Here is a 25,944-nt window from a genome sequence, read left to right on the forward strand (position 1 = left end):
GCTAACACAAGACAGTGTTGGAGAGGGTCGTATTTTCCCTCCTATTTTCATGGGATTTGGGTAACCACCTCATTTTTGACAAGCCCAGGCAGGGAGGAGGCCTTGGGAGGGTTTAGCTCGTGCTAAACCCATGCCCAAACACACAGGTCGGACATCTCTGCAACCAGCCATGCTGAGATGGGGCTGGCTTCTTGGAACGGGTGAGAAACCACCTCCTCCAGCAGCCCTGTAATCCTGTGGGAGCAAAGGACTAATTTCCTCTCTCTGACACAGCCATTTGGTGTCAAACCTATCAACAGCCACAACAGGGACCCAGGATTTTATCTCAGGTATGAAATGTAGTCCTTCCCTCTCAGGTTTTCATTCCCTCCTCTTGGGGTGTTGTCACCCCAGGATGAGCTGAGAGATGAGGATTTGAATCCATGTTCTCAGAAGGCTGATTTATTATTACATGATATGATATGATATATATATATTATATGATATGATATTATATGATATTATATTATATGATATTATGTTATATGAAATTATATACTAAAACTATACTAAAGAAAGAGAAAGGAGACATCAGAAGGATTGGACAAGAATTAATATTAAAAACCTGTGACTGACCAGAGTCTGACACAGATGGCTGTGATTGGGCAGTAATTAAAAACAATTCACATGCTGGGTAAACACCTCTCCAAATCACATTCCAGAGAAGCAAAACAGGGAGAAGCTGAAGCTTCCCAGCTTCTCAGGAGAAAAGATCCTGGTGAGGGGATTTTTCATAAAGTATCCCAGTGACACCCTCCTGTTTTATGAAGTGTGAATGTCCACCTCCACAGAGTGGAGTTCATAAACCCAGCCCTCTTCTTGGATTTAAGGCACGGCTGTTCTGCAGCTTCAGTTTGGTTTAGGTGTGTAATCTTAGTTTGTTACACGTGGTAAGAATCAAGAAGCAGAGCCGGGGCAGTGAGATTTTGGCTGTATTGAGTTTAATCAAACCTGTGTCTGTACTACACAGTCTGGACAATTATAATTAAAGTCCCTGCTGCCTAGGCCAAGGTCTTACAAACGGGTCTTAGGTCTGCCTTAGGTCTCACCCAGAGTCCCTAAAATCTTGGTTGCAGTTGCCATGAGATACTGGAGGCTCTCTTAAATAGCAACATTTTCATTTTACTTTTAAAGAAAAGATGAGGGGGCTCTGTAGCTTCCTGGGACACCATGGCTGTGCATGTCCAGTCAGATTTCTCTTCAAAAGATTAGAAGCTGCAAAAAGGTAGAATTTTGAAAAAAGGGTATAGAAATATATACTGTGACAGGCTGGATGGCAAAGAGGTTTTGGACTTCTTCCTTGGGATTATTTTTTTCTTTTAGTTGTAGTTATTTTTTCATCTGGATTTGAAGCTGGAGTGACTTACTCTTGTGGAATTTGTCAATTCTGGTGCTAATGCTGCCTTTCTAGAAAAGAGGTAACACTTTTTTTTTTTTTTTGTACCTTGTACTTACTGTGTGATTAGTTAATGCAGGTGAAATGATCTGATGATGGTTTCTTTTGAAAAAAAAAAAGCTACAAGAAAATCCTCCAGAACTTGTAGCCTCAGAGAAGTCATGGGTGAGTGTTGCTGTTACTTTCTCTCCTCAGAGTCTGACAAAAAACGACAAAATGCTCTGCTGTGTGCAACTCTGATGGCTTTTCCCGCAGGGTTTCCTGGAAAACTCCCATTTTGGAACAAGAGAAGCCTTTTTCTAAACCACCTATTGCAGTTGCTCAGCCTTTAATCCAGTGCTGTATGTATTTATCAGACCCCTAGAGGTCTCTTTATTTCTGTAATGTCAGTTACTTCACCCAGAAACAGCTCTGAATCCTTTGAAACTTGCGCAACCATATCTGAAAGCAATGTCAAATAAATGTGATTCCAGACCCTAGTATTGGCTATTGCTTTAAATCAATCACCAGCTTGACTCTGAATAGAAAAAAGGACCAAAAAAAAAAAATCCAAAATAAGCTTTATTGCAAGAAAAGTGTTGTCTTACTGATACAAATATTCAAGAGAAAGCTTTTTTTCTTAAAACATCTCTTTTCAAAATCCCCAAACTCAACAAAAGAGAAGAAAAATCACTGAGTTTAACTTAGCATAAAGTCTTTGGTCAGCACCTACATGCAACTGCAACAATCCTGGATGTGCTTTGGCTATTTTCACACGTGAGATTCTGTTGCATGGCCAGTGACAGGCACCAGCTGCCACAGAAAGCACCACTGAGACACACAATTAACACAATACAGTACAAAATGTGAAAAGAAAAAAAAAAATCACTAAACTAAAACTCAAGTCATTGTACCATCATCTTTCTTACAGAACAAGCTATGATAAAATGAGGCGTGTATAACTACAGCATTAATGAGATCTCTAACAAATGAAACTTCAAATACATAACTTTCCTCACCTGCTCTGCAATAACTGAGTTTGCAGGTGTGGCAGTCCTGACACAGCACTCAGGGCTCAGGAAATGCAGCCTGGTTTCGAGCCAGCACCAAACAGGGTGAAGCATTCTCTTCTGAGACACATTTTCTTCAGCTGCCTGTGGGAATTAATGCCAGTTTGTGGAGCACCCTTTCTGAGAGCATGAGGAGTGGCTGCCTGTCTTGGCTCATGAGGTCACTGAGGGAAGGGCAGCACAGTTTGGTTCTGCAGCTTCAAGGGGATTAAAAAACAGTCCAGGTATTTTGCTACAGGGCTTGTGCCTCCTCCACCATTTGCGGGTGATACAGAACACAAACCCATTGAGCTGCTGTGAAATACGATCTCTGCACAGACTGATATTGTGATACGCGTCTTCTATGACTTTTTTCCCCCTTTTTTTTCCTAGTTCTCATTTGCAAGAGAACTTTAGTGTATCCTACTACGTGAACAGTTTACAATCTCCCACTTCAGGATATCCTACTACACTGATCTTTCAGCTCTGATATATTTCAGAATTACTTATCTACTATTTTGATGCTGGTCCAAGTAGAAAAGAAAACACTTTTGAATCTACTTCTTTTTTCCTTGATTACAAAAGTACCTCTAAAATGTTATACCTCAAATTTATAAAACTACAGAAAAACAAGCAAGTTTCCCTTTCGGTTTACATAATTTGCTATTTTCTCCATATATTACTGCATTAAAAATAAATAAACTTCTATAATTTTTTTTTCATTAGGAATTATAGCAAAATACCCAAAGTGTTACAGACTGGTAACAGCTAAAAAAAAAAATTAGCTCACGTATTTGTGCCATTTAGTGCCATGGGATGACTTCTTGAACTTTAGCTTTTTAAACATACTTTAAATTGAGGTTATATAAAAGATACAGTAACCATGATTTGCCCTTGTAAATAGAAGTTTTGGCAGTGGCAGAGTTTTAAGTCGCCCCCCTGAAAGGGTGGTTCTGCAGTCTTGGCAGGATGGAAAGAAAGGGCTCTTCCCCTCTGCCTTCCTCCCCCAAAATACATTTTTCCAAAGCAGATTTGCTTTGAAATATGTTCTGGGGTGTGTAGACACAAAAAGAAGTGCCTGAAGAACAGCACCACGGCTAATAGAGGCGCACCCACAGCCTCAGCCTGAGGGCCTCTCCCTTCTCCCCTCGCAGGCCGCCGTCCTCATGGCCGCTCTCCAGCTGCTCCATCTCCTTCTCCTCAGGCAGGGCCACGCTGGTGATGTCCAGGGCGTGCAGCCCGGGTGCTGCCCTGCTCCTGACGGCATGCAGGCGGCTGGCGCCGTCCCTCAGGAGCATCCGGAAGGTTCCGCGCCCGTTGCCGTGCGCGATGGCGTAGCGCGCGCGGCGCCTGAGGGCCGGCAGCAGCTCCAGGATGGGCTCCCGGCTGCCCAGCCTGGACATGGCCACCCACACCTTCAGGGGACTCTCCGTGCCCAGGCTGCCCCAGCTCACCTGCCCCTGCTGTAGGAGGGAAGACTGTTTAGAGCAGGAAATGTCAGGATAATTAAACAGCTCCTGCCTCCATTCTTTGCGACATGGCCTGTAAAGCCTAAAGGCCTCAAGCAGGCCTTGCAGAGCCTCTGAAGGCTCTGATTTCAGATGATTTTGAGAACCTGTTTAACATCATGCTTGTAAAGAGGCCATGTAAAGGAGTGTTATGAGCAAGTGTTTGAGATCACCCAAAATCTATCAGAGTATCAGCAAAAGTCAGATTTAATTTGCAAGGCCGAGGCAAGATGAGGATTTCTCAGATTGCACTGCAGCCTGGAAAGGAAGAGGGGAGGATGTACCACCAAAGGAGAAACCTGTGTTTACTGTGTTTGCACACAATGTAATGTTCTTATGACCAACAGAAACAACAGAGAAATGCATTTCACAACACTGCATGGAAATTCCCTGACACATTCGCTGAAAATTCCATACTGTAACACTATGTAAAGCAACTAAAAAAGCATAGTGAAAATAACGAAAATTTTAGGACAGGACCAAGCAATGCAGTGCTTTAAATACTTGAACCCCATAGATGATGATAGTGACTAAAAAATGTTTCTTTTTTTGCATAATTTATGGTTGTCACTTTTACTGCCTAGAGAGTTCTAGAAACTGAGAAGGTTATTGTTATTTAAAAATTGTAATTACAAGATGTAACAATTACAAACTAGATAGGATTTCCTGTAACTTACCTTTATAAGCCCACAAAATGCAGCACGAAAAAAATTAAACATGTAATTCTCTAAAAACTTCATCAATTCTGTGAACATTTGACTTAATCAGCCAGGTCTAATCCCCCACCTCTATGAGCAACTGTGAACAGACACCAAGACTAAAATGATCTTTTGCAATATCTGTTTAGCTGCCCCAGACTATAAATGTGTCCAACCTCCTCCTGGCAGCAGAACATGTCGTAGACATGTCAAATTCCCCAGGTCTCTGTAATTAAAGGAGAATTATTCCCCTGAATGTACTCTGAGGAACTATATCGCATCTCGCACTACAAAGGAATCTTTGCAAGCTTCAAAAACTTCATCCTTTCACAGTTCTTGATGTGTGTCTTATTGTCAAATTATTACTGCCAGCAGGACCTAGGTGAGGCAGGGGGAGAAAAGAGATTTTTGAAGGTGACCTGTTTAAAAGATTTCTCCTATTTACTACTAGTGTCATATCTCTGAAAATACCTCGAGAAACATTACAGTGTTTTTTTTATCCTGGTACATACAGTGTTAGCACTTCTCTTCCTCCTGCTGTCTTTTTTGGAGTAGCCATTGATTTTGCACTCATAACACACTTCAGGGGACAAAGCATTCTCTCCATCAGCATCTCCATCCAGTGGCAGGTACTGGCCTTTGTTAAATCCCATCCCTGAGACACAGTGTCTGTGGAATGAAAATGTGTGTTTTAGTCACTCCTTGCAGTTTTATGAGCTGTCCCTGCTTAATGGAGTGTGTGTAATCTGTGCCACAGTGTCTGCATCCCCTTCCTTGCCCTTTCCCCAGCAGGAGGCCTGTACAATAATTTCCCTCACACTAGAGTGGTTTACAGAGGGAAATGCAAACGCCGGCTGAAGGCTTTTAGCCTGATCTAATTTTCATTTACAGAGAAACCAAACAAAGCCAGCCTGCCCTGTACCAGAACAATGTTAATTTGTGTTTAATGTTCTGGATTGATCAGTGATACTTAAACCCCTTAATTATCTCAGTACACATAGTACCTATCCTTATGCATCATCAATCCCCACTCAGAAGGTCTGTGAAGGAGTTCATGTGCTGATACTGGGGGAGAAAGCAGAACTTGTTTAACATTATTTATATGCTACATGTAAAATTAATGTCGTGTTGCATGTACAGATATGTCAATTTTTTTTTCTAGTTTCTGAATATTTAGCCTGAAACTAGAAAGGACTTAGCAGCTTGTCCCTAATTTGCACATGTGCACCTTCTCAATGTGTCTTTGGTGAAAAGCTTTGTGGAGAAACTCACCCTTGTCCAACTCTGTAATAGCCAGGCGGGCATCCACAGAGATAACCACCCTCGGTGTTGGAGCAGCCATAATTGCAGGGGTTCTTGGCAGAGGAGCACTCATTCACATCATGGCAGGCATGGGAGAACTGGTCATAGGAGAACCCCGATGGGCACACACACCTGTAACTCCCCAGGGTGTTGTAGCAAGAAGCAGAGCCACACATGTGAGGATTGGAGCATTCGTTTTCATCTGGCAAGCAAACACAAAAATGTTGGTGTTTTCTAGTCTGAGAGACAACAGGTCAGCATGAATGCAACTAAGAAACCAGAACATCTGCAAGTCCCAGGGCTCTCCTGCATCCCTGGCCTCACCATCCCGTGGACAATTGGTTTCTGAAAGACAAAAGGAGTATCATCTTCACTTAAAGATGTTAAAATATAGTGAAGATGACATCTCCAGTTAGCGTGACTTGAAAAAAAAAAGGAATGTTGTGGTATGGAAAGTTGTTCTGGGAGCTGGAATCACAGTTATTTTATTTCTCTCACCGAGGTATTTCTCTAAAACCTGTAGGTTTTCCTCACAAAGTTTTCCTCAGCTCAGTTTTCCTCACCAAGGCCGCTAGTGAATGCTTTGCCATTCTTGCCTGCAGTCACTTGGAGGGAGATTCCTTTGAGGACTATGATTTACAGAAACTTAAGCTAGGGTTTTGTGGGAGCTGTTCATTGTGGGGTCTGTCACTCTTGCCCCAGTCCTTTGCCCTCTTTGCTGAAGAGCAGTATTAAGTCAAGAGTGATCATGGTCATTGGGATTTCAGAGAAACTGGCTGGTGTGCTAGTTAATGTTAAAATGGGTAGAATAATTTTTATGTATAGAATCAGTACAGTAAAATCAACATAAATGAAATGTATGGCAGTGCTCACAGTCATGCTCTGATTATGATACCATGACAGAAAATCTGAAAAGGTAAATATTTTGTATTGGTCTTTGTGAACAGCATGGGATGACATTGTTTCTCTGTAAATTGGTTTCTATTAATAGAAAAATCCCACATTTTGTTTTGTATATGATATAGCTCAGTGCAAGTGATGGATTGAATGAGCTTCCTAGTTTGTCCCATTCCCTGCACAAAGAACTAATGCTGCCCTTAAGACTCTGTTTTGGAAGAAGGAAATCCTTAATGGTTTTGTTGGTCTATTTTTCTCACCATTCGCTTTAGATGCTATTCTGCAGCATTCTTAAATTGCTTATGGTTTTTTATGCTTTTTTGTGGATTTTTAAATTTTTTTAATGAGACGTATGGTTTTTCAATGCTTTTTTGCCTCAGCAGAGGTATTTACATTGATACTTTTAGGAATTCAATGTACATTTAATAATGGGGATTTTTCACAGAAGAAACAGGTCAGAATTTAGACCTTTCTAGGAAAGCTAATTTTCACAGGGAGGTTCAAAAGGTTGAGTGCATTTTCTTGCTACCTGTCATTGATTTAGATTGGGAATAGTACGTGTATTGAAAGAGTGGGAGACAGATAAAAAGATTTTTGTTGAACACTCCTAGTTCTGCTCATTCTTGCCCTTGCCTGGTGTTGTCCCAATAAGTAAACAAACAAACAAACAAACAAACAAATAAAACACTATGACACATTTGCTGTTTAAATTCTGTGCTGTTTGTTTCCTTACCAACACACTGATTCCACTGGTAGTGCTGGATAAATCCTTGTGGGCACCCACATCTGTATCCACCCAGGATGTTCTCACAGCCATGCTGGCACCTGTGGTTTCCATCGCATTCATCCACATCTGTGTGTTCAGGAGGGAAGCAGAGCATGACACAGGATTACTCCCTCTGCCAAACACTCCTGGATCAGAAGTTTGTTAGGACCCAGCCATGTGGTCTGGCAGCCCAAAGCCCCGTGCCCGGCCCAGAGCCCAGAGCCCAGAGCCCAGAGCCCCGAGCCCCGTGGCCGGCCCAGCCCAGCGGGGGCAGCAGGGCCGGGGCCATTCTGCCCCTCTGCCCCTCAGGCAGAGCCCACCTGCAGAGCTGCCCCAGCCCCGGGCCGGCCCAGCAAGGAGCCGCAGCTGCCGCAGCCGGGCCAGAGGAGGCTCCGGCACGGGCACGGGGATGGAGCAGCTCTGCCGGCAGCAAAGGCCGCCACGGCTGCCATCGCTCACCCGGGCACCAGAAGCTTCGGCCCGAGCTCGGGGCGGCCTCGCGGGGCCCGGAGGGGCCGCGGCAAAGATGGACACGGACAATTGCCGAGGGCCGCGGGGACGGCGGCCGGGGAATGGCTCCCGGTGCCGGAGGGCAGGGCCGGCCGGGATCTTGGCAATGAGGAATTGTGCCCTGGCAGGGTGGGCAGGCCCTGGCACAGGGTGCCCAGAGCAGCTGGGGCTGCCCCTGCATCCCCGGCACTGCCCGAGGCCAGGCTGGACACTGGGACAGTGGGAGGTGTCCCTGCCATGGCAGGGTGACTCTGGATGGGCTTTGGGCTCCCTTCCAATTCCAGCCATTTTGTGGTTCTATAATTTATGACTGAGGAGCACTGAGGTAAGATAGATGGACCATGAAAGTTTTTCTTTTGGAAAGCCTGGAAGTCGACTAATGTCCAGTTCTTTCCATCAATAATCTGATTTTAGTTCTTGAGCCTTTTTGGTACTCAATTTTGGAGAATAAACACTACTCCCAACAATCCCATGTTGCTGCTTTAGCATAATGCTTAGAATTTGAGAGGTTTTTTAATTTCAGTTTTAAACCAATCACTTAGGGATAAGCTTTCCATTTCCTGAGATATATTTTAGTGTTTCAATGTCAAATTTTGATGTCTTTGCAATTGAAAATAAAAAGCCACATAAAAAGTCTCTGAGACAAGTGTTAAATAAAAGGTGTCAGCCACAACCATCCCACCCTCCAAATTCTAAAAAGTCAGACATCTTACATTGTATCTGCCATAGGAAAAAAGTAGACTGTAAGCAACCTAATTTTAAGGTATGCAAGTCAAGTAGAAAAAAAAAATCTTTGTTTTACAGGACACCAGGACATTTGCACTTTATGAGAACAAAGTAAACTGACAGGAGATAAATCTTAGTAAAACTTATAGCTGCATATATTCTGCACTGCTGTTCTAGAAACAGGCTCTAAATATCAATTCCTGTTTTAAATGCTCCATCAGAGTTGTTGGTATTTTGAGAGACCATAAATTTCTTCATGCAGGCTCTTGCATTTTTAATTCTCAGGAGCCAGGTGGCCCTGTATTGCCTTTTATTTTCCTCTTTGCTCAATACCTGAGGCCCACTGAGAAGTCTGGAGCTCTCAAATAGAGATTTCCTGACTGAGGCTTCCCCTTGGGCCAACAGAGAGAGATAAAGCTCATCAATATAACCTGCATTTTAACTGTAATAATTGGCCTTCTCAGTATGTAACTTTGTGGTAGGAGAATTCAGTACAGAATTTAGAATCTAATCTAATTAGAATTAGCCAAAATGAAAATTGTAAAGAGATTCTCTTTAGACATATGAAGACATAAACGTAAAAAAGCCCCACAACTACTACACTTTTAGATGCATAAACCTATGTGAAGCTGAAAGCAACTGTTTAAGAGTTCAATTAAACAGTCACCTTTTTATCCTAATTTCTGTAAAAATTACTCGAGGCAGTACATTCTTGCATTTGCTTTTGTTATACTTACCATCAGTCTAATACTTTCCAATTTCTTTTTGTAATTACTTTTACTTTGGCTGGTGCTCTGTTTTCTCTGTCTTTAACATCAAATGGTTCACTAGAAATTGAAGTAAGGATCCACACCATAAAAAAATCTGACTGTTCCTAGTTACCTTCACAGTTTAATCCAGTAGAATCCAGAGAAAATCCCCTTTGACATTCACAGGTAAAACTTCCAGGAGTGTTTTGGCAAATTCCTTTTGATCCACACAGTGATGGATGAGAACCACATTCATTGTTATCTTCAAAATACAGAGGAGACATAAGATCGGTTTACCTTGTGGCATGATGTTGGACATGTTCATGTAAGATAAAAATAAAATCCACAAAGGTGCAGCATTTTATTTTGTACCTTTTCATTTTTAAATGCCAGATGAACTGGAGACTCATGCAGACCTATGAGTAATTAATAAATTGGAAGTGCTAGTGGTAGTTGTGATATGAGTGTGGAATGTGATTGCTGATATTGGAAAAATGCTGCCCTTTTGTGTTAGCTGAACTAAAACAGTTTCAGTTGGCAAGATTTATACATATGCTTAAGATCTGAAGACATCTGTATCAACTAAAAAAAGAAAATGCAGTCTGGTTTTGGTTAACTACATTTTAAATGAGATTTTAATAATTCACCCTTTTGTCTCCATGTGGTTATACTTAGAACATGATAAGATGTATTAAATATGTACAACTCTTTACTAACCAAGAAAACAGAAACAGTGGACAGACTGGATAGACTCATTTTCTCTTTAGCTATAATTGCTGCTTTTCAAAATCTGTTTTCTGCCCTCTTGACACTACTGCTCTGCATAAAGAGCACAAGAGACAGTTGAGAATGTTGTTCTTACAAAAAAGCTTACGACAGAAAACCGGTGTTTTTCTTACCAATGCAAGCTGTGTGATGTTGTGTAAAACCAGGTGGACATTTGCATGTGAAGCCTCCAAGGGTGTTGACACAGAGAAACTGACAATTGTGTTGTTTGGTTTGACATTCATCAAGATCTGAAAGTAAGAGATGCTGTTGTCTTAAAAAAGTCAACAAAGAGGCACATTTAATCAAATCTGATAAAAATACTGCACTTCAAAACCAATTCCTTCTAAGTTAAGTTGTAACCAAATCAAAAGGCACTGTGTATAACCTTCTTACCTTTACATGTCTTTGCATCTTCCTGAAGGACATAGCCCCTGGGGCACGAGCACTGATAGCTCCCTTCTGAATTTTTGCAGATAAAATTGCATGGTCTGGGGGACTGGGAGCACTCATCAAGATCTAACGAGAGGAAAATATGAGGTTATCTTTTGTCCTCATCTCTCTGACAGAAAGATGTTTGCTACACAGCACAAGCTTTTAGAGAAAAATGCTCAAAGAAGAAAGCCCCCCATTTACATTTGTTCAGGGTTCCTAGTCCCTTCTCTGTGAATGTGTTGCTGTGGAATTTACGTGGGGCTGCTACTACCACAACAAACTGTCTTGAAGGAGTAATACACTAGAGGGAGAGTGGCATTGGTATTTGCATCTAAGCAACAAATATTTCCTTTTTGGTATACTATGGTATACTTGTACCGGCAAACCAACAAAAAAGTGGGACAAATGTAGAAATGAAGTAATGAGCTGGTTTGCCACTTCAAGTGGTTGCAGAGCTTTAAACAACTTCAGTGATCATTCTACTGCAGGAATTCTGCCAGCAGAGCTTGTTCCTCCATTTCCCCAAATGAAACACAAAACCAGAAATGTGTATTAGGGAAAGAAATAAAGGACGTGAGATAAAAGAGACCAAAAAAATGGTTTGCAACAAGTGTTTACAAAGGTTGGTATGTCACTGTGTAACAATTAAAACAAATCAAAACTGATGATTACTTCAACTGATGATTAATTAATGAATCTTACCATTACAAGATGTGCCAGTTATGTCAGTGGTATAGCCAGCTTTGCAAAAGCACCGGAAGGAGCCCATGGTGTTAATGCACTGCCCATTCTTGCACAGGTTTGGCAGGACCTTACACTCATCAATATCTGTATAGAAATTATTAAATATGTCATGTCTCAGTTTCCAATTCTACTTTTTTCTTCTTTTCCATTTTTGCAGTTCCTCATCATCATGCTTCTGACAGGAACTTTCTCCCTTCTCCCTCTTTAAAAACGGATCTTACTCCAAAGCCAAACATGTTTCAAATCTCATTTCTGTTCTTTGTCCCAACACCTTCCTGCTGTTTCACTGTGTACTAAGATTCCAGTTTTGCCAACTCCAAATAATAGCCCATACAAGAGAATTTTCTTTTGACTACTTCCATGTCAAAAATTATCACCAGCATGAAAAAATACACATTTGCCTCTTTCTGTGTGGAATTAGTACCTGCAAAGCATTATGAGATCATTGTTAAATGAGATGGTTGCTGCCTTTGCCATGTGTCTAAGTTTTCAGCAATACAAAAGCTTTGGGATAATTTCTAGCTTTTAGTTACTGATTGGTACTTCCAACCAGATCCTAATTCTGAAAATTGCACCCAGTTGATCTGCTTGCAGCTACTGCCAAATATGTTTTTAATTTCTGCTCTCTCGGCACTATTTGAAAAATCAAACTCTGTTGTTTAACAGGAAATCCTCCGAAGGAACTTCAAAGAGAATTCTTGCATTTTCCTTAGGCATGCGAGCACATGCTTTTCCCCTTTTCCTCCTCTTTTCATCCCTGCAAATACCTCTTCCATCTGTGGCGTAGCCTGGCCCGTGCGGGCAGAGTTTCTTGTACTGGGTGGTTCCGGGCAGGGGGCAGAGCCGGCACTGGTTCCCCCAGCCGCGGCCGCCGTCGCAGCAGCACTCGGACCTGGTGACAAGGCTCTGGCTGCTGGAAGCCATCTGGCACATGGTCTGCAGGACCTCAGCAAAGCAAAACCCCCGCCGGTTATCTGAGAGGGAGAAGGACACAGGCTGCAGTAGGGAAGGAAAGATCTGCTCCGTTAAGCATCGGCCGTATTATTCCAGCTCTCTGTCACCATAGGCAAACAGCAGAAGGTGATTAGCTACCATCAGGTCCATCTTGATTTGGCCATTCCAAATATATCCAAGACACCCCTAATGTTCAGTGTCTGCATGAGCTGGGTAAGAGTTTTGCCTCTAGGAAAGTTGTGCTCTTAGTGGTAAAACAAGATAAATGCTTGGTAGTAGAACAAGAAAAATGCTGATGAAGGGTTTTGCTGTTTTTTAAGTTTTGCTTCTTATTTTTTAAGTTTTGCTTCTAGGAAAGCTGTGCTCTTGGTAGAATAAGATGAAGTCTGAGGGTAAAACTGAGCTTCCACTTCAGCTGCCTGTGTTGTGTTTGCATTTCAATGATTTATTTGGAGTGAGGTTAGAAGTTTGTTTTGTTTGTTTGTTTAACTGGCCAAAATAACATGTTTGATCATCTGTAATTATCCTGCTGTGGTTTAAATAAAAAATCCTTATAACTTAAAAGTGTATATGCAATTCATTACTTTTTCAGTAGTACTCCTAGAATTTTGTTGGGGAAAAAAAATAGAATTGTATGGCCTGTTGGTATGGTTTTGTCTAAGTCTATTTTAATATTTAATCTTTTCGGTTAATGCCTATCAATAATGAAAGGGGAGCAAAGTTTTAAAGTCATGGGGCTCCTACAGGTTACCTTCAAACAGGCAGCTGAGGAGAAAAGAAATCCCAGTTTCCAGTGCTACTAGAAACTCCAAATCTTGCAGAGATTTTATCTTCTATATAGAAAATAAAATTTCTTCTCTCTTTTATGTCATCTGTCTCTTTTCTTGATTAAAATGGAGACACCGTCAGTTACTGATCCGAGAATCCTTATGTTTTTTCATATGGAAGATTTTCTTTTTTTTCCTCTCAAAGCCCATAGTGATCCCTCAAAATGTGTAAATGTATCAATACTCAGCTGACCTTGTCTTTTACAGATTTAAAGAATCTGTACATGTCTTACATGAACTAGGCAAAAAGCAAACTCTGGCTTTATGAAAGACTTGATTTGTCCACCTGCTAACTTAACTTTTTACATCAAACAAAGCTGTTCTCACTGAAAGTGTCAGTTCTGTGAAAAGACAATATTTGCTGTAGTAATTTGCAAGACTCTGCAAATTTCTGTTCTCCCAGACAGGACACTGTGCAGGTCTTTAGGGACATTATGACCCAAAGAACACATAAACACTTTGTCCCCAGTTTGAGATGGGAAATGAACTTTAAGGTGAGTGGAATGTAAAGGTTTCCACAATGTATTTATAAAAATGTAATCTGTGACTTAATGCTCGTGCTATAATTCAGAAGAAATTCTGTGTTTCTGCCAGATCCATTTTTCATTGTAATTTCTAACCCAGGAAACCCAAAAAGAAAAGCAGCAAAAAGCAAACCTTCCCAAGGCAGAAAATAATAGGAAAATTACATATTAAATATATAAAGCAATAATGACCTCCAAACAGGGTATTTCCTTGGCATTAATGACTGGCTGGGGTTAACAGACTGCAGTTTTCTCTTCCCATCTGGTTCTAATCCTCAGGAAATACTCTGCACTTCAATGTTATTGTTTAGCCATGAAGTCAGCACACCGCTCATGACAATTTAGAGGGAGCTGGTTTTACAGTAATGGCATAAGATAATTATGTTTTTTTCATGCAAGAATACATAAATAAATAAACACACCCTGAATACTGGTAAAAAAGAAGTAAATTTTTGCAGTTCTGTTTGACTCCAAAAAAAAGGGGAATGACGAATTTTGTGGTGCAAATGATAAATATGGATGTATTAAAAAGAAAATACAGGTTGATGAACAAAAACCCTTCAGGAGCATTTATCTTGTAGGCCTGCCTCAAAAAAAAAATCTTGCGATTTTCTGGTAAAATCACAGTATTTTATGTCTGAATTAAAAGTGTAGAAATTCAGATGCCTAGCTGCCACATGGTGCTTAGAATCACATTCTGAATAAGCAAACGCTAAACTTTACTCTGCATCCATTTCTGAATTATCTAAAGGTGACTTAATTCTCCTCTTTAAAAATGCCTGTATTTTGCCTACATTTATGTCCTACAGAATTAAGATGCTTCTATGTGTGGCCTGATTGCTACAAGCTATTAATTCCTAAAAGTATCTAATAATATTTAATAATATTATTTAATACTGTATAATTATTTAACTAAGAAGTGTAATTATTTAATTTCTGAAGATATGAGAGCTGATAAGTTTTCAGAAGCGTAATTTTCTCCCTACATTTACACTGTAATGTGAGATGAAATGTGTACAAGAGACACATTTACCTAGGCACTCAATGCCTGAGGGGCTGGACAGGAATCCTTCGTTGCATTCACATCTGTAGCTGCCAACAATATTCACACAACGCCCATTTTCACAGACACCTGGCTTGGAGCGGCACTCGTTTTCATCTTTATAATTTAAAATTTCATTAAAAAATATAATAACATCAATAAAATTATAATAGTAACAGAAAACAGTAAGAACAAAAATAAAATATAATTACATTGACAACTACCACAGCAATTCATTACAAGAAAATAAATCAGAATTTCTAGAATACATTAACTATTCCATGTAGCATTTGAAAAATATTTTCCAGAAGTGGAAAAATCAACCGATTAAGCCTGGAAACGGCTTTCAAAGGAGCATTATCCTATTCCATTCCTTCTGTACTTCATCACAGGACAAAAGCTTTAATGCTTCACAGCTTGTAACAAGAAGCAGAAAACGCAGCAGAGCAAGTTGCAGTCACAACATTTAGCTGGTAAGTAAAATTTAAATAAAATTGGAACACATGCATGATTTGAGTGACAAATCTTCACTCTCTCATTATCAAGTCTCTGAATACATTTGATCTCTCCCCCAATAAGTCATTATTGAGTCCACATGATATTTTCCTGAAAGTTTATAGTCTTCATGTATTTTCTTCCATAGTTAATGGCACACATACTGTAAGCAATTACACCAATTTTTTAGATGCTTACAATAAATCTCAGGAAAATATCAGGTTCTTTAAAGGCAGAATTATATGCCAAAAGAAATGTTAATAAAGACTATTTTCTGTAAAATAAAAAAAAATCATAAAGCTGTCTAAAAGAGAATAGTGATTCTCTTGCTGAAAGTACATTTTTATAAAATACTTCTATTAAAAACATTCACTAAGATGGGTATTTATTTTTTTTTTTGCCCAGAGAATTTTGCAATGGCCCTGTTTTTTTCCTCTATATACCAGAAGAAAGTACAATTTGCTAAAATATAGGTACTGTCTCCCACTCAACTAATTGAGTAAATGATAGAGAAGAAGTGTTTGTTTACTTCCAGGATGTGGAATTGTTTTGAACTAGTTCAAAAGTTTGAAAGTTTCCATATCTTTCATCCTTTATGGCATTTATAGGTGGTTTCAGAATCCTATGAGTCTTGTTTAAAGAAGTGACACATTATTTATACTAACACTAAAGGAAATGTTGCTTTTTATTTATGAAAATCTTGCCTCCTACCCATAAACCAAGGTCTCATTTTTTTTTGACAAATTAATTTTTTAGATGTAACAACTAACTAAAAACCGTCTGGATTTAGCTTTACAGTAATGAAGTTTTTGTTCTTATTAGTCAGTTAGAACTCACACTGAAACAAAATTAAAAGTTTAAGATGCTTGGCATCATTAGATATCTTAAATGTCCTTCACGAAATTTTATTTTCTGATTTTATATATATAAAATCAGAATATATATATATATATGTATATGTATATATATAAAAAATCAGAAAAAAATTATGTGCCTAAAATCAGAAAAAATTATATAAATTTATATATAAATGTGTATATATATATATGTGTGTGTATGTATATATATACCTATATAAAAGATTTTTAATTTAGTTTTGCTTTTGTACATTCCATTAGATGCCTCCTTCCCCTTCTAAGCTTTACCTGTGCATCCTTCTCCATCAGGTCTCTGGGTCATCCCAGGAGGACAAATGCACACAAAGGTACCAATCAGATTTTTGCAAATCATGCCTCTTGATTCACAGTCATGGAGACCTTCAGCACACTCATCTAGATCTGGGAAAAAAATACAAATTTTGTGTTTGAACTTTCTTCCAGTCGCTTCAGCTCCTTTAAGAGAAAGGACATACAGGCTTCCCTAAGAAAAAGCACTGAAGCAAAAGTCCAAAATGTATGATTATATGGAGTTATCTTGATCCTCGTGAGCTGTATCACCTTGTCATGTCAAAGATGAAATTCACCACTGTGACACTCTTGGCTTTGCACTCCCCATCAAGGGTTATACCTGCTGACAAAAACACTAAATACTGCTTTTTTTGTGAGCTCTGAAAGAGCAAATCAACACCTGCTGGGCTGCTGGCTACATTCCACTGTAGGGGATGAATGCAAGATGCACAGAAATATTTGGATTACGTGCTGGTGATGGAAGGTGGGGAGAAGTTTATACATCAGTCATTACCTTTGCACATCTTTTGGTCTTCCCTCAGCTCATATCCCACTGGGCAGGTGCACTCATAGAAACCGTAAGTGTTGATACAACGAAAAGCACACAGCAGAGGGTTCTGAGCACACTCATTGATATCTGAGCAGAGAGAAACACAACAGGCATTCTCCACCATGTTTCAGAATAATCACCAAGAAGGTTTTATTACACCTATGTTTCTCTTGTCAGCTAAAATTATCTGAAAGGCATTTCAAACCATTAGCTTTTGAGTAACTACAGAAAACTCAACAATGCTCTGCTCAAGAATAATGGCATAGTATATATATAGAACTACTTGAGCTTAGTATGGCAAGTTAGGGCAGGCCTATTTCAGATTTTTATTATATGCTCATATTTAATGTACTTTTGTGTGGTGAGAAATGTCAGCTTCAGAAAGCAAACTAATTATGATTCATAAAATATAAGATTTTTGAGAATGCCCCACATGGGGCATTCCCATTGAGTGTGGGAAGTCCTGAGATAAACTCAAAGCTCTGCTTAAAGCAATTCAGATTTCTTTCCCAATGACATATCTCAAAGCATAGAAACTTTTTTACCCTCTGAGTTATTACAGCATGAAAAGCATGGCTAATGAAGTAATTTGAATGCTGACAAAAGCTGGACAAAAGCCAAAGGGAAAAAAAAAAGAAGAGGATAGGTTACCTTCACAATTCATCATTGGGCCTGGCTCAAATCCTTCGTGACAGCTGCACTCAAAGCTGCCAACCACGTTGGAGCATGTTCCGTTTCCACAGGGGTTGCCAATGGAACATTCATCTGTATCTGCTCATAATGAACAAATGCAGAGTGAAGAGAACGGGGACAAGTTGTGCTTTAAATTCAAGAGCTCCAATTCCTGTAACTGCACCCACCTATGCAATGCACTCCTGTGAAATCCAAGTTGTACCCCATGGGGCACTCGCAGCGGAACGATCCATCAGTATTGATGCAGTGACCATTGGAGCAAATCCCTGGGCTTTCAAGACATTCATTGACATCTAAAAAGCAGGAAGATATTAACAGCCACTCAGCTGATGCATTTCAAGTCTCAAAAAAAGCATTTAAAAAACCTCAGCACCCTGTTATGTTTGTCTTCAGGCATGCACTTCCAGAAGCGTTCTTTTAACATATTTTACAGGTCAGCCTCTTGTCACCAGGAGCTGTGAAGAGTAAACTGTCACATGCTACAATATCCAAGTGTAGCTTTAAGTATTAATATTACTTTTTATATTTAGAAGAACAGCTACCTTCACGTGTATCATCAATTCCAGGAATAGTTCCATGACCATATGGGCACAGGTCCTGAAAAGCAACTGCAGAGATACATTTTCTTTAAAAAACAGAGCAAGTGAGAGACAGAATCATGACAAATGGTTAAAGTCATCCAAAAAGGACCAAAGTTCAGGTCTTTACAGTGCAAACCCAAGAAATAAGTATTTTTCTTCATCTGTCGTTTCTTCCATTTAATTTTACTCCTTTTGCTGAATAACTGAAAAATCATTCTAGAAAAATCCACTGAGAACAAATGCCAGAAAGATCTCTCCTTCCAATGAAAGAAAAGTACAGCACGAATGTGCTCCTCCTTTTCCCCCAGCAACAAATTTTAAACTCTAAATGTGCACCTTCCTCTTCCTTTGGACAGAGCTCACAAGGATCACCCCATCCTTCTCCTGGCATTTTACTGCAGCAACACTTGGCCTTTGTGGTGTTGAAAGCCTTTGGCACTGAGCACTTCCCATTCTCAAAGTTGGTGAAACAGAAGCTCTGACGAGTATCTAGGAGAAGAAAATACAGTTAGGCAGAGATAGAACCTTCTCCCAAATCAGATGATGACTGTCACTGTGATATTTTCTGAAAAATTCCTTCACCAGGATTTCTTCTCCTGGGAAGCTGGGAAGCTTCAGCTTCTCCCTGAGAGGAATAGGATTTGGAGAACTGTTTATCCAGCATGTAAATTGTTTTTAAATAATGGCCAATCCCAGCCAACTGTGTTGGACCTCTGACTCTCACAGGGTTTTATTATCATTCTTGTTTTAGCCTTCTGATGTCTCCTTTCTCTTTCTTTAGTGTAGTTTTAGTATATAATTTTCTTTTAATATAATATTATTATATAATAAATCAGCCTTCTGAGAACCTGGAGTCAATTCTCATCCCTCACCTCGTCCTGGGGACCCTCACAACAGCACAACAGACGACCATCTGCCCTGAGAGAAATAACATAAGACCTGTATTTTTCATACTTTTAAAAATTCAGTTAGCAATCCTCATAAAGATATAAAGTGGGAGGGGTTTCCACAGAGTATCTGTTATCTTTTAGACTGAGTTATTGCATTCCTTGTCCATGAACTCACCAAAGCACCTCCTCCCATTATCGGACAGGACAAAACCTGTGGGACAGATGCACTGGAAACCTCCCGGGGTGTTGGTGCAGGACCCGAAGAGGCAGATGTTGGGATCCTCATTACACTCATTAATATCTGTAAAGCAACAGAGAAACCTCACCACAATCTCACTTGCTGTGGTCAAGGAAGATTGTTTGTTTATTGATTGATTGATTAACTAAAGCAAGTTTCCAATAAACCGACCAAGAGTTAAATCTGTAGGTTTCACTGATTCCTTCAAATCAGATTTTCTCACTGGCATGCACCTTCTTTTCCAAACACCATTCTCTGCTCTTCATTAGACTCAAAATTAATTAATTAATTAAAATATTAAAGACTGTAGGTTTCACTGACTCCTTCAAATTAAGAGTTTTTCACTGGCATGCACCTTCTTTTCCAAACACCACTCTCTGCTCTTCATTATACTCAAAACAGAAACATGACACAAATGCCTTCAGATTATATTTCCCATAGGAACACTATTTTCATGTGAACAAAAATGTATCCATAAAACATCCAAAGATTATTTTTTAAAATCTGTACATTGGGAGTTCTTTTTAATTAAAGGTATACTTTTGTCATATACTGTCCGATTCGAGGACTGAAACTACAGCTACTTATTAGTAGAGTGACACCTTTACTTGTATTTACATGCCCAGATTTATATTTGGCAGTCTTTAACTGCCACTTTCATTGCGTTATTTAAAATGTATTCCTGTTCTATTACATAATCTATCATCTATTACCATTACTGTAAGAAGACAGTTAAGGTTTATTTTTAATAGCAGTATATAATGAAATACTATATTAAATAATTATTAAAGGCATAAGCCAAAGTATTAGTATTTAGTAAATCTCTAAGTATTTAGTAAATCTCTAAGTGCCTGTAAAATTGTGCAGCTCCAACAGCATCAGGTGTAAATCCCTCACAGGCAAAACAGGAAAATAATATATTAAGAGACACTTAATTTTTCATATCTATTATTGAAAACTATATTTTGACTTATCCTATTCTGCAAATACTAAAATAATATATGAAATGCCTTGCTAATGTAATTTTTAAAGGTAATTATAATCTGATAAATTGTGAGATGTATTTTAATAATCTTCAAAGTACAATGCTATTTGAGTCTTTCACTAAGGAATATTGGAAGAACCATCACAGAAGCCTGTGGCTATATGAGCGTTCTACAACAAAAGCCACACTGAGCTTGACCAAAGCATGGGCAGGAACAAGGCTCTCTCCATGAAAATTAGCTCCATGGATGCTGAATACTCAGACTTGTAGTGCCATTTTTGCCCATACTTACTGAATTCTCTGCTGTTCTGAATTTTAGAAAACCACCCTGTTTTCAGCAGGTTAGAAAATAATGGAAATACAATCTTCATTATTTGGAAAATGTAAGTGCAGTGAAGGAAGAAGTCAGGTGGAGTAGAGTCTGTGATGTAATTTCTGAGAAATACTACCTCGACTCCCACTTTCAGAAATTGCTTTTAGGTACAGCACATGGACAAACCACTGCAGCACAATCTGGCATCTGGCTGAACTCTGCAGTAGCTTCCCAGGCTACTTTCTGTGTGAAGCATTCTAAGTCAGCTTATTTCAGAGAAAATGGTAAATAATTTCCCATCGTTTCCCAATGGTAAATAATTTCCAGTGATAGCTGTTAAGATACAAAGCTCAGCAATTCAGCTGCACAGGAAAGTTGCTCTTTTGAAGTGCTCATTATGACTGCAATGAATGGTTTGGTGCTGAGGCTCTTTCTGTGGCCGTGATGGAGAGGTGGCTAGCCAGACTGTGGAACTGAACAAGTCCTTTCCCTTTTATTCCTGTACAATGGAAGGGAATTTATCACATGGGTAGGTGAAAGCTAAGAATTTTTCTGTGGCCCCAGTTTCTGTTTTTCTGCATACAATCACCCTGAGCTCACAAAGCAATCAGCCACTGCCAACCTTCACATCACAGACAGTGATGGATTCTCATGAAGCTGTTTGCATACAACATCAGAGGAGAGTAATGGGGAACATCTGCTGCAAGGGCTGTCAAAATATTAATCTAAGTTTTAGTGCAATCACATGTGATAATCTGGACATTTCCTAGGAGATCTCGCTTCAGATTTTCTGGACACGTGGCAGAATGACAAAAGAATGCAAGCAAGCCCCTTTCATTCAGTTCGGGCAAAAATCTGTCTGGCAGTCACTGATGCTCTCAAAAACATAGATTCTGAGAAGGTACTAAAGTGGCCATAAACAGTAACATTCCTTGAAAACCAAAAGCTTCCTTTATTTTACGTTCATGACTTTAGAACTGCAGGTGATTTGAATTCATCTCAAACATAACTGCTAATATGGAGCCAGCAGCTGCCAAAAGAAATCATGAAGTTGGCAAGCAAACTGAATATTGGTGGCATGATACAAGTGGCTGAGAGAACTCTGGGGCTTAGAAAAATAAATCCTGTTGTTCAAGACAGAAAGTTCAAAATGGTTCCTGTTTCTGCAGCCACACAGATTAGGTGGCAGTAAGAAAAATCTTAAATGCCCAATAAATTCACAGGATCCCCTGCTTTGCTCTGTTGGAAAAGCGATTTGTAATTTGGATTTATTTCTTGCTCTCTGCCACAGCAAATCTTAGTTCAGTGTGTGACATTCAGCTCCTGAACAGCATTCAAGGCTATAAGTGAGACCTGTATGAACAAGCTAGAACATAAAAATTGATGACTGGTCTGCTGTATCCTCTTTCTCCTCTTAGGAATCTCAGCAATTCAGAGACATTATATAAATAATAACATTAAAATCAGGAAACTGTTGCTAGAAGAAACTGACTTAACTGCTTGTTCTTATAAGCACCATAAATTTTATCAAGATTTTTAAACATCATTTCCCTCTGAAACCAAATTTTTGTTCATGCATTGATTACCAATAATTACCTTCTGTAAAAATTACATAAATACCATGAGAACACCTGTTATATGAATTATATTTTTTCAAAAGTCACTGAAAGATAAAACACTTCTTTTTTTAAAAGTATTTTTCTTTGCATTAATGAAGACACCAATGTTCAAAATAGAGTACTACACAGTACAAAATATTCTTCTGCCTTCCTTTTTAAAATCTCTTCCTGAAGACTTTTCATACCTATTCCCTGTCAGCTTAAGTCAGGAAACATTAACAACCATTAGGGCGTACAACTGCTTTCCACCCAATTAGAAACACATATAAATTCTTAAATTGTTCAGGAGCAACAGTTACAACTTGCCTTACCAATACAACTTTCACTTTTTACTTCGTATCCTGGTGGACAGATGCACCTGAACGAGCCTTCCAAATTCTGGCAGGTACCAGGAGAGCATGAGCCAGGCAGTGCCACACACTCGTTGGTATCTTTGAGGAATGGAGGAAATCAAGAAAGGTTTAGAATCTTGTAATTCTTATGATAACAAAGCATGAAAAACACTGAAGGGTTCTGTACTAATTTTCTTTTTCCAAGGCAATTAACTGCTTGAAGATCAACAACTATTAAAAAAAAATGTGTTTGCATTTCAGTTACCATCATTCTCTTTTGATATTTAACTATTCAGACTGTGTTGCTTCCCTCCACATGGTAGCTATTTCAGCTAATTTCAGCCTATTTCAGTTTATTTCAGCTCAGCAGTACTTGAACACCATGTGGTTTCATACTTACCAACACAATTCTTGCCATCCAGAGTAAGCTCATATCCTTCGTTACACAAACACTTGAAAGACCCAATTTCATTGAAACACCGCCCATTTCTGCACACCTGACCAAAGGAACTGCACTCATCAATATCTGATAAAAAAAAATAATTATAAATTTCAAAACTGAACCCAAGAAGAGAGAGTTGAGTCCCAGCATACTACATAGAGTACACTATGAACACATTCAAGTTTCAATGCTTAGTTTTTCTGTGGAAAAGATGCATTTTGTAGCAACAAGAAATCAGCTGACAGCCAGAGGAAAGTAACTCTCACTTGAGCATTAAGATGCACATTCTAATTAAACCACAATTTTTTATAGAGTATTACAATTTCCAGGCTTCTAGCATTGCCTCAGTTACTGCATCTGGAGATATTCAATTACTAGTAAGGGACTGCATGACACCAAGTCTACCAACAGAGGAGAATATGTTACATGGGGTGTTCTAGATTTTATCTGGAAGCATATGCACTTGAGTTTCCTCCTAAAAACCTGTCCCTGCCAATCTCAGGTTTTGCACTGTGTAATTTGCTTTCCACAGGAGGATTTTCTCCTTAGTAGCAGTTCTGGAAATGATGTTTTCAAATTCTTGTTATTTTGTAGGGTTACTTAGTAATGCAGACTTAAAGGAGCACTGCACAAGGAAGAAATATGGATGAGGAAGAATAAATGAAAAGGATTTTGGATAAGCATCAAGCTGTGAGAAAAACTTGTACTTTGCAGCACATTCTTCTTACTTCAATTTTTTTCTTTCCTGGACAAGAAGAGGATTTAAAATGCTTTTTAAAAGATGTATTAGTTCTATCCTGAAGCTGAAAACTTTGCTGTGTCTTCCTTCTGTAGCAGGATGGAGTGTAAAGCCTCCCTCTTTCCTTTGCTTATGCTCTGCACAAGGGAGGTCTTCAGGTTTCTGAGCCTGTTTATCAGCCCAGGTTACTTTATCACAAGAACCCAGGAATTAAAGCAGTCCAAACTCATCAGATATTTTGGTGCCCTGTACTTTATGAATGTGAAATAGCAATGCCTGTGTCAGCTCTGCATGATTTTGCTCATTTTAGGAGAGCAGATCTGGCTGTTTAGGTTATACAGATCAGCTGTCCTGGCTTTCTTACTGCCGGTCTTCTTTCTCACCCTATGCAAGAGTCAAGCAAAACAGTAAAATAAAGGAATTATTTTAAATTCATCAGGCAGCACTGGTGGTGGGATAGAACAAGAGATGCCTGTGGACTGTGCCTGTAGCCAGAGATGTGCTGTAAATACCAAGGTAATCTAAAGGAGTTCAGAGATGCATTAAAACATCAGTGAACTGAAAGTTGCCCTAGCAGTCCAGATATTTAGGATAATATTATATTATTTCAATTGTCTGTAATTAAAAAACACTTTTAATTCTTTTAAGACATAGCAGAAAGGATTAATCTCTAGGGCTGGTTACAGCAGAAGCTACTGCATTCAATTAACTTTATTCACACCCTGGCATCTCTTCTTTTTCACTGCACACAGTCCTCTTCGGCATGCCAAGCTAGCAGCAATGAAAATAAGAGCTTGGATTGAGGTCTCTTACCCACACAATCATTATTACGAGTTAATTCAAATCCTGGATAGCACAGGCAGTTGTATGATCCAACTGTGTTCTTGCACGTTCCATTTCCACATGGATACTGCTCACACTCATCAACATCTGCAAGGAGAGACAAACTGCAGGTGGGAACAGGTTTTCCCAGGTATGGGTGATGTGTTGTCTGTGCACAGTTGTGGTATCCTGAACTTTGGTCCCTCGTTTCTTCCGTCACATTTTGTGTTTATGCTACAGATTTTTACAGCTTCTCAGTACACAGAGAAAAACACTACAGGATGTAATTTTGCATGTGTTTTAAAATAAAAGGTACTTCATATTTAAAAATAAATGTGTATGTGTAATTATCTGAAGGCATTCCATCTTTCTGTTTTCCATACTAACATTTCTTAATTTCTTTAACATATACAAGTGATCAGGATTGAACATGAAGGCATCACAGCCCTGAAATGATCAATTGTTATGTACATATTGTACCTCAGAGCTCATGAAAAGCTTTTGAAAATGCAACTCAATTTATGTTAAGTACATAGATAATGTCAGTATCACATCCAGAATTACAAAGACTGCTTAAAAACTTTTGCAAACATCCATTTTTAAAAGGCACTAAAAGTTCAATGCCTCCTGTGTGTTTTACAGTAATTCCTGGAGTTTCATGGGGATCTGGAACCTATTGAGATTTTGTCCTGACAGTTCTTCAAAATTTTGCATTGTCAAAACAGGTTGCTTTTCCAAATATCCTCCTCTAATCGTCTGACAAATGTGATTTAGTTTAAATACAAGAAGATTCTAGGCAAATATGAATATATATTACAACATTAATAGGTTTTAAATATCTGTTTAAAGTTGAAATGCATCACCTTTTCATTTTAAAACCCTGTAGAACTAAATAGATTAAGAACTAAGATTATGAACTGAAAGAGCAGAAATATTCTTAATGTTCAATATTATTTCTTGCATCATCTCTATCATGTCATCATCTTCACATGAATTGAGTATAAAGTTACATTAAAAGGGGGATTCTGTTTTTTAAAATGACACATGAACTCAATAGATTTAAATAATTGGAAAATATGTGGTTTTAGCTCCAAGCTCTATCACTCTCTGATACATCCTATAAAACTCTACGTGTTATAAGCCACTATGATGTATTTCTGTGGAAATGT

General features: G+C 39.0%; 1 protein-coding gene across 3 annotated transcripts in view; it reads right to left on the bottom strand.

Annotated features, from left to right (window-relative positions):
- Positions 1 to 2,007: 2,007 nt before the first annotated feature.
- The window catches only part of FBN2 (fibrillin 2), a 124,484-nt gene continuing 100,547 nt past the window's right edge, over positions 2,008 to 25,944 (bottom strand). The window contains exons 46-65 of one of the 3 annotated variants that reach the window (XM_063180437.1): positions 24,767 to 24,883; positions 23,173 to 23,298; positions 22,752 to 22,871; positions 19,461 to 19,586; positions 18,732 to 18,884; positions 18,357 to 18,422; positions 17,982 to 18,107; positions 17,773 to 17,892; positions 17,086 to 17,208; positions 16,551 to 16,682; positions 14,902 to 15,027; positions 12,331 to 12,537; positions 11,522 to 11,647; positions 10,781 to 10,903; positions 10,519 to 10,635; positions 9,753 to 9,881; positions 7,602 to 7,721; positions 5,942 to 6,173; positions 5,182 to 5,338; positions 2,008 to 3,926 (exon numbers count right to left, since the gene is read on the bottom strand). In XM_063180437.1, coding sequence (XP_063036507.1) covers positions 3,561 to 3,926; positions 5,182 to 5,338; positions 5,942 to 6,173; positions 7,602 to 7,721; positions 9,753 to 9,881; positions 10,519 to 10,635; positions 10,781 to 10,903; positions 11,522 to 11,647; positions 12,331 to 12,537; positions 14,902 to 15,027; positions 16,551 to 16,682; positions 17,086 to 17,208; positions 17,773 to 17,892; positions 17,982 to 18,107; positions 18,357 to 18,422; positions 18,732 to 18,884; positions 19,461 to 19,586; positions 22,752 to 22,871; positions 23,173 to 23,298; positions 24,767 to 24,883 — 2,912 coding nt within the window. In that variant the 3' untranslated portion in view covers positions 2,008 to 3,560. Of the gene's footprint in view, positions 3,942 to 5,155; positions 5,339 to 5,941; positions 6,174 to 7,601; positions 7,722 to 9,752; positions 9,882 to 10,518; positions 10,636 to 10,780; positions 10,904 to 11,521; positions 11,648 to 12,330; positions 12,538 to 14,901; positions 15,028 to 16,550; positions 16,683 to 17,085; positions 17,209 to 17,772; positions 17,893 to 17,981; positions 18,108 to 18,356; positions 18,423 to 18,731; positions 18,885 to 19,460; positions 19,587 to 22,751; positions 22,872 to 23,172; positions 23,299 to 24,766; positions 24,884 to 25,944 lie in introns of all 3 variants that reach the window. The other 2 variants (XM_063180436.1, XM_063180438.1) reach the window with 2 other exon arrangements.

Source organism: Melospiza melodia, chromosome Z, assembly GCF_035770615.1.
Source record: "Melospiza melodia melodia isolate bMelMel2 chromosome Z, bMelMel2.pri, whole genome shotgun sequence".
Taxonomy (NCBI): Eukaryota; Metazoa; Chordata; class Aves; order Passeriformes; family Passerellidae; genus Melospiza; species Melospiza melodia.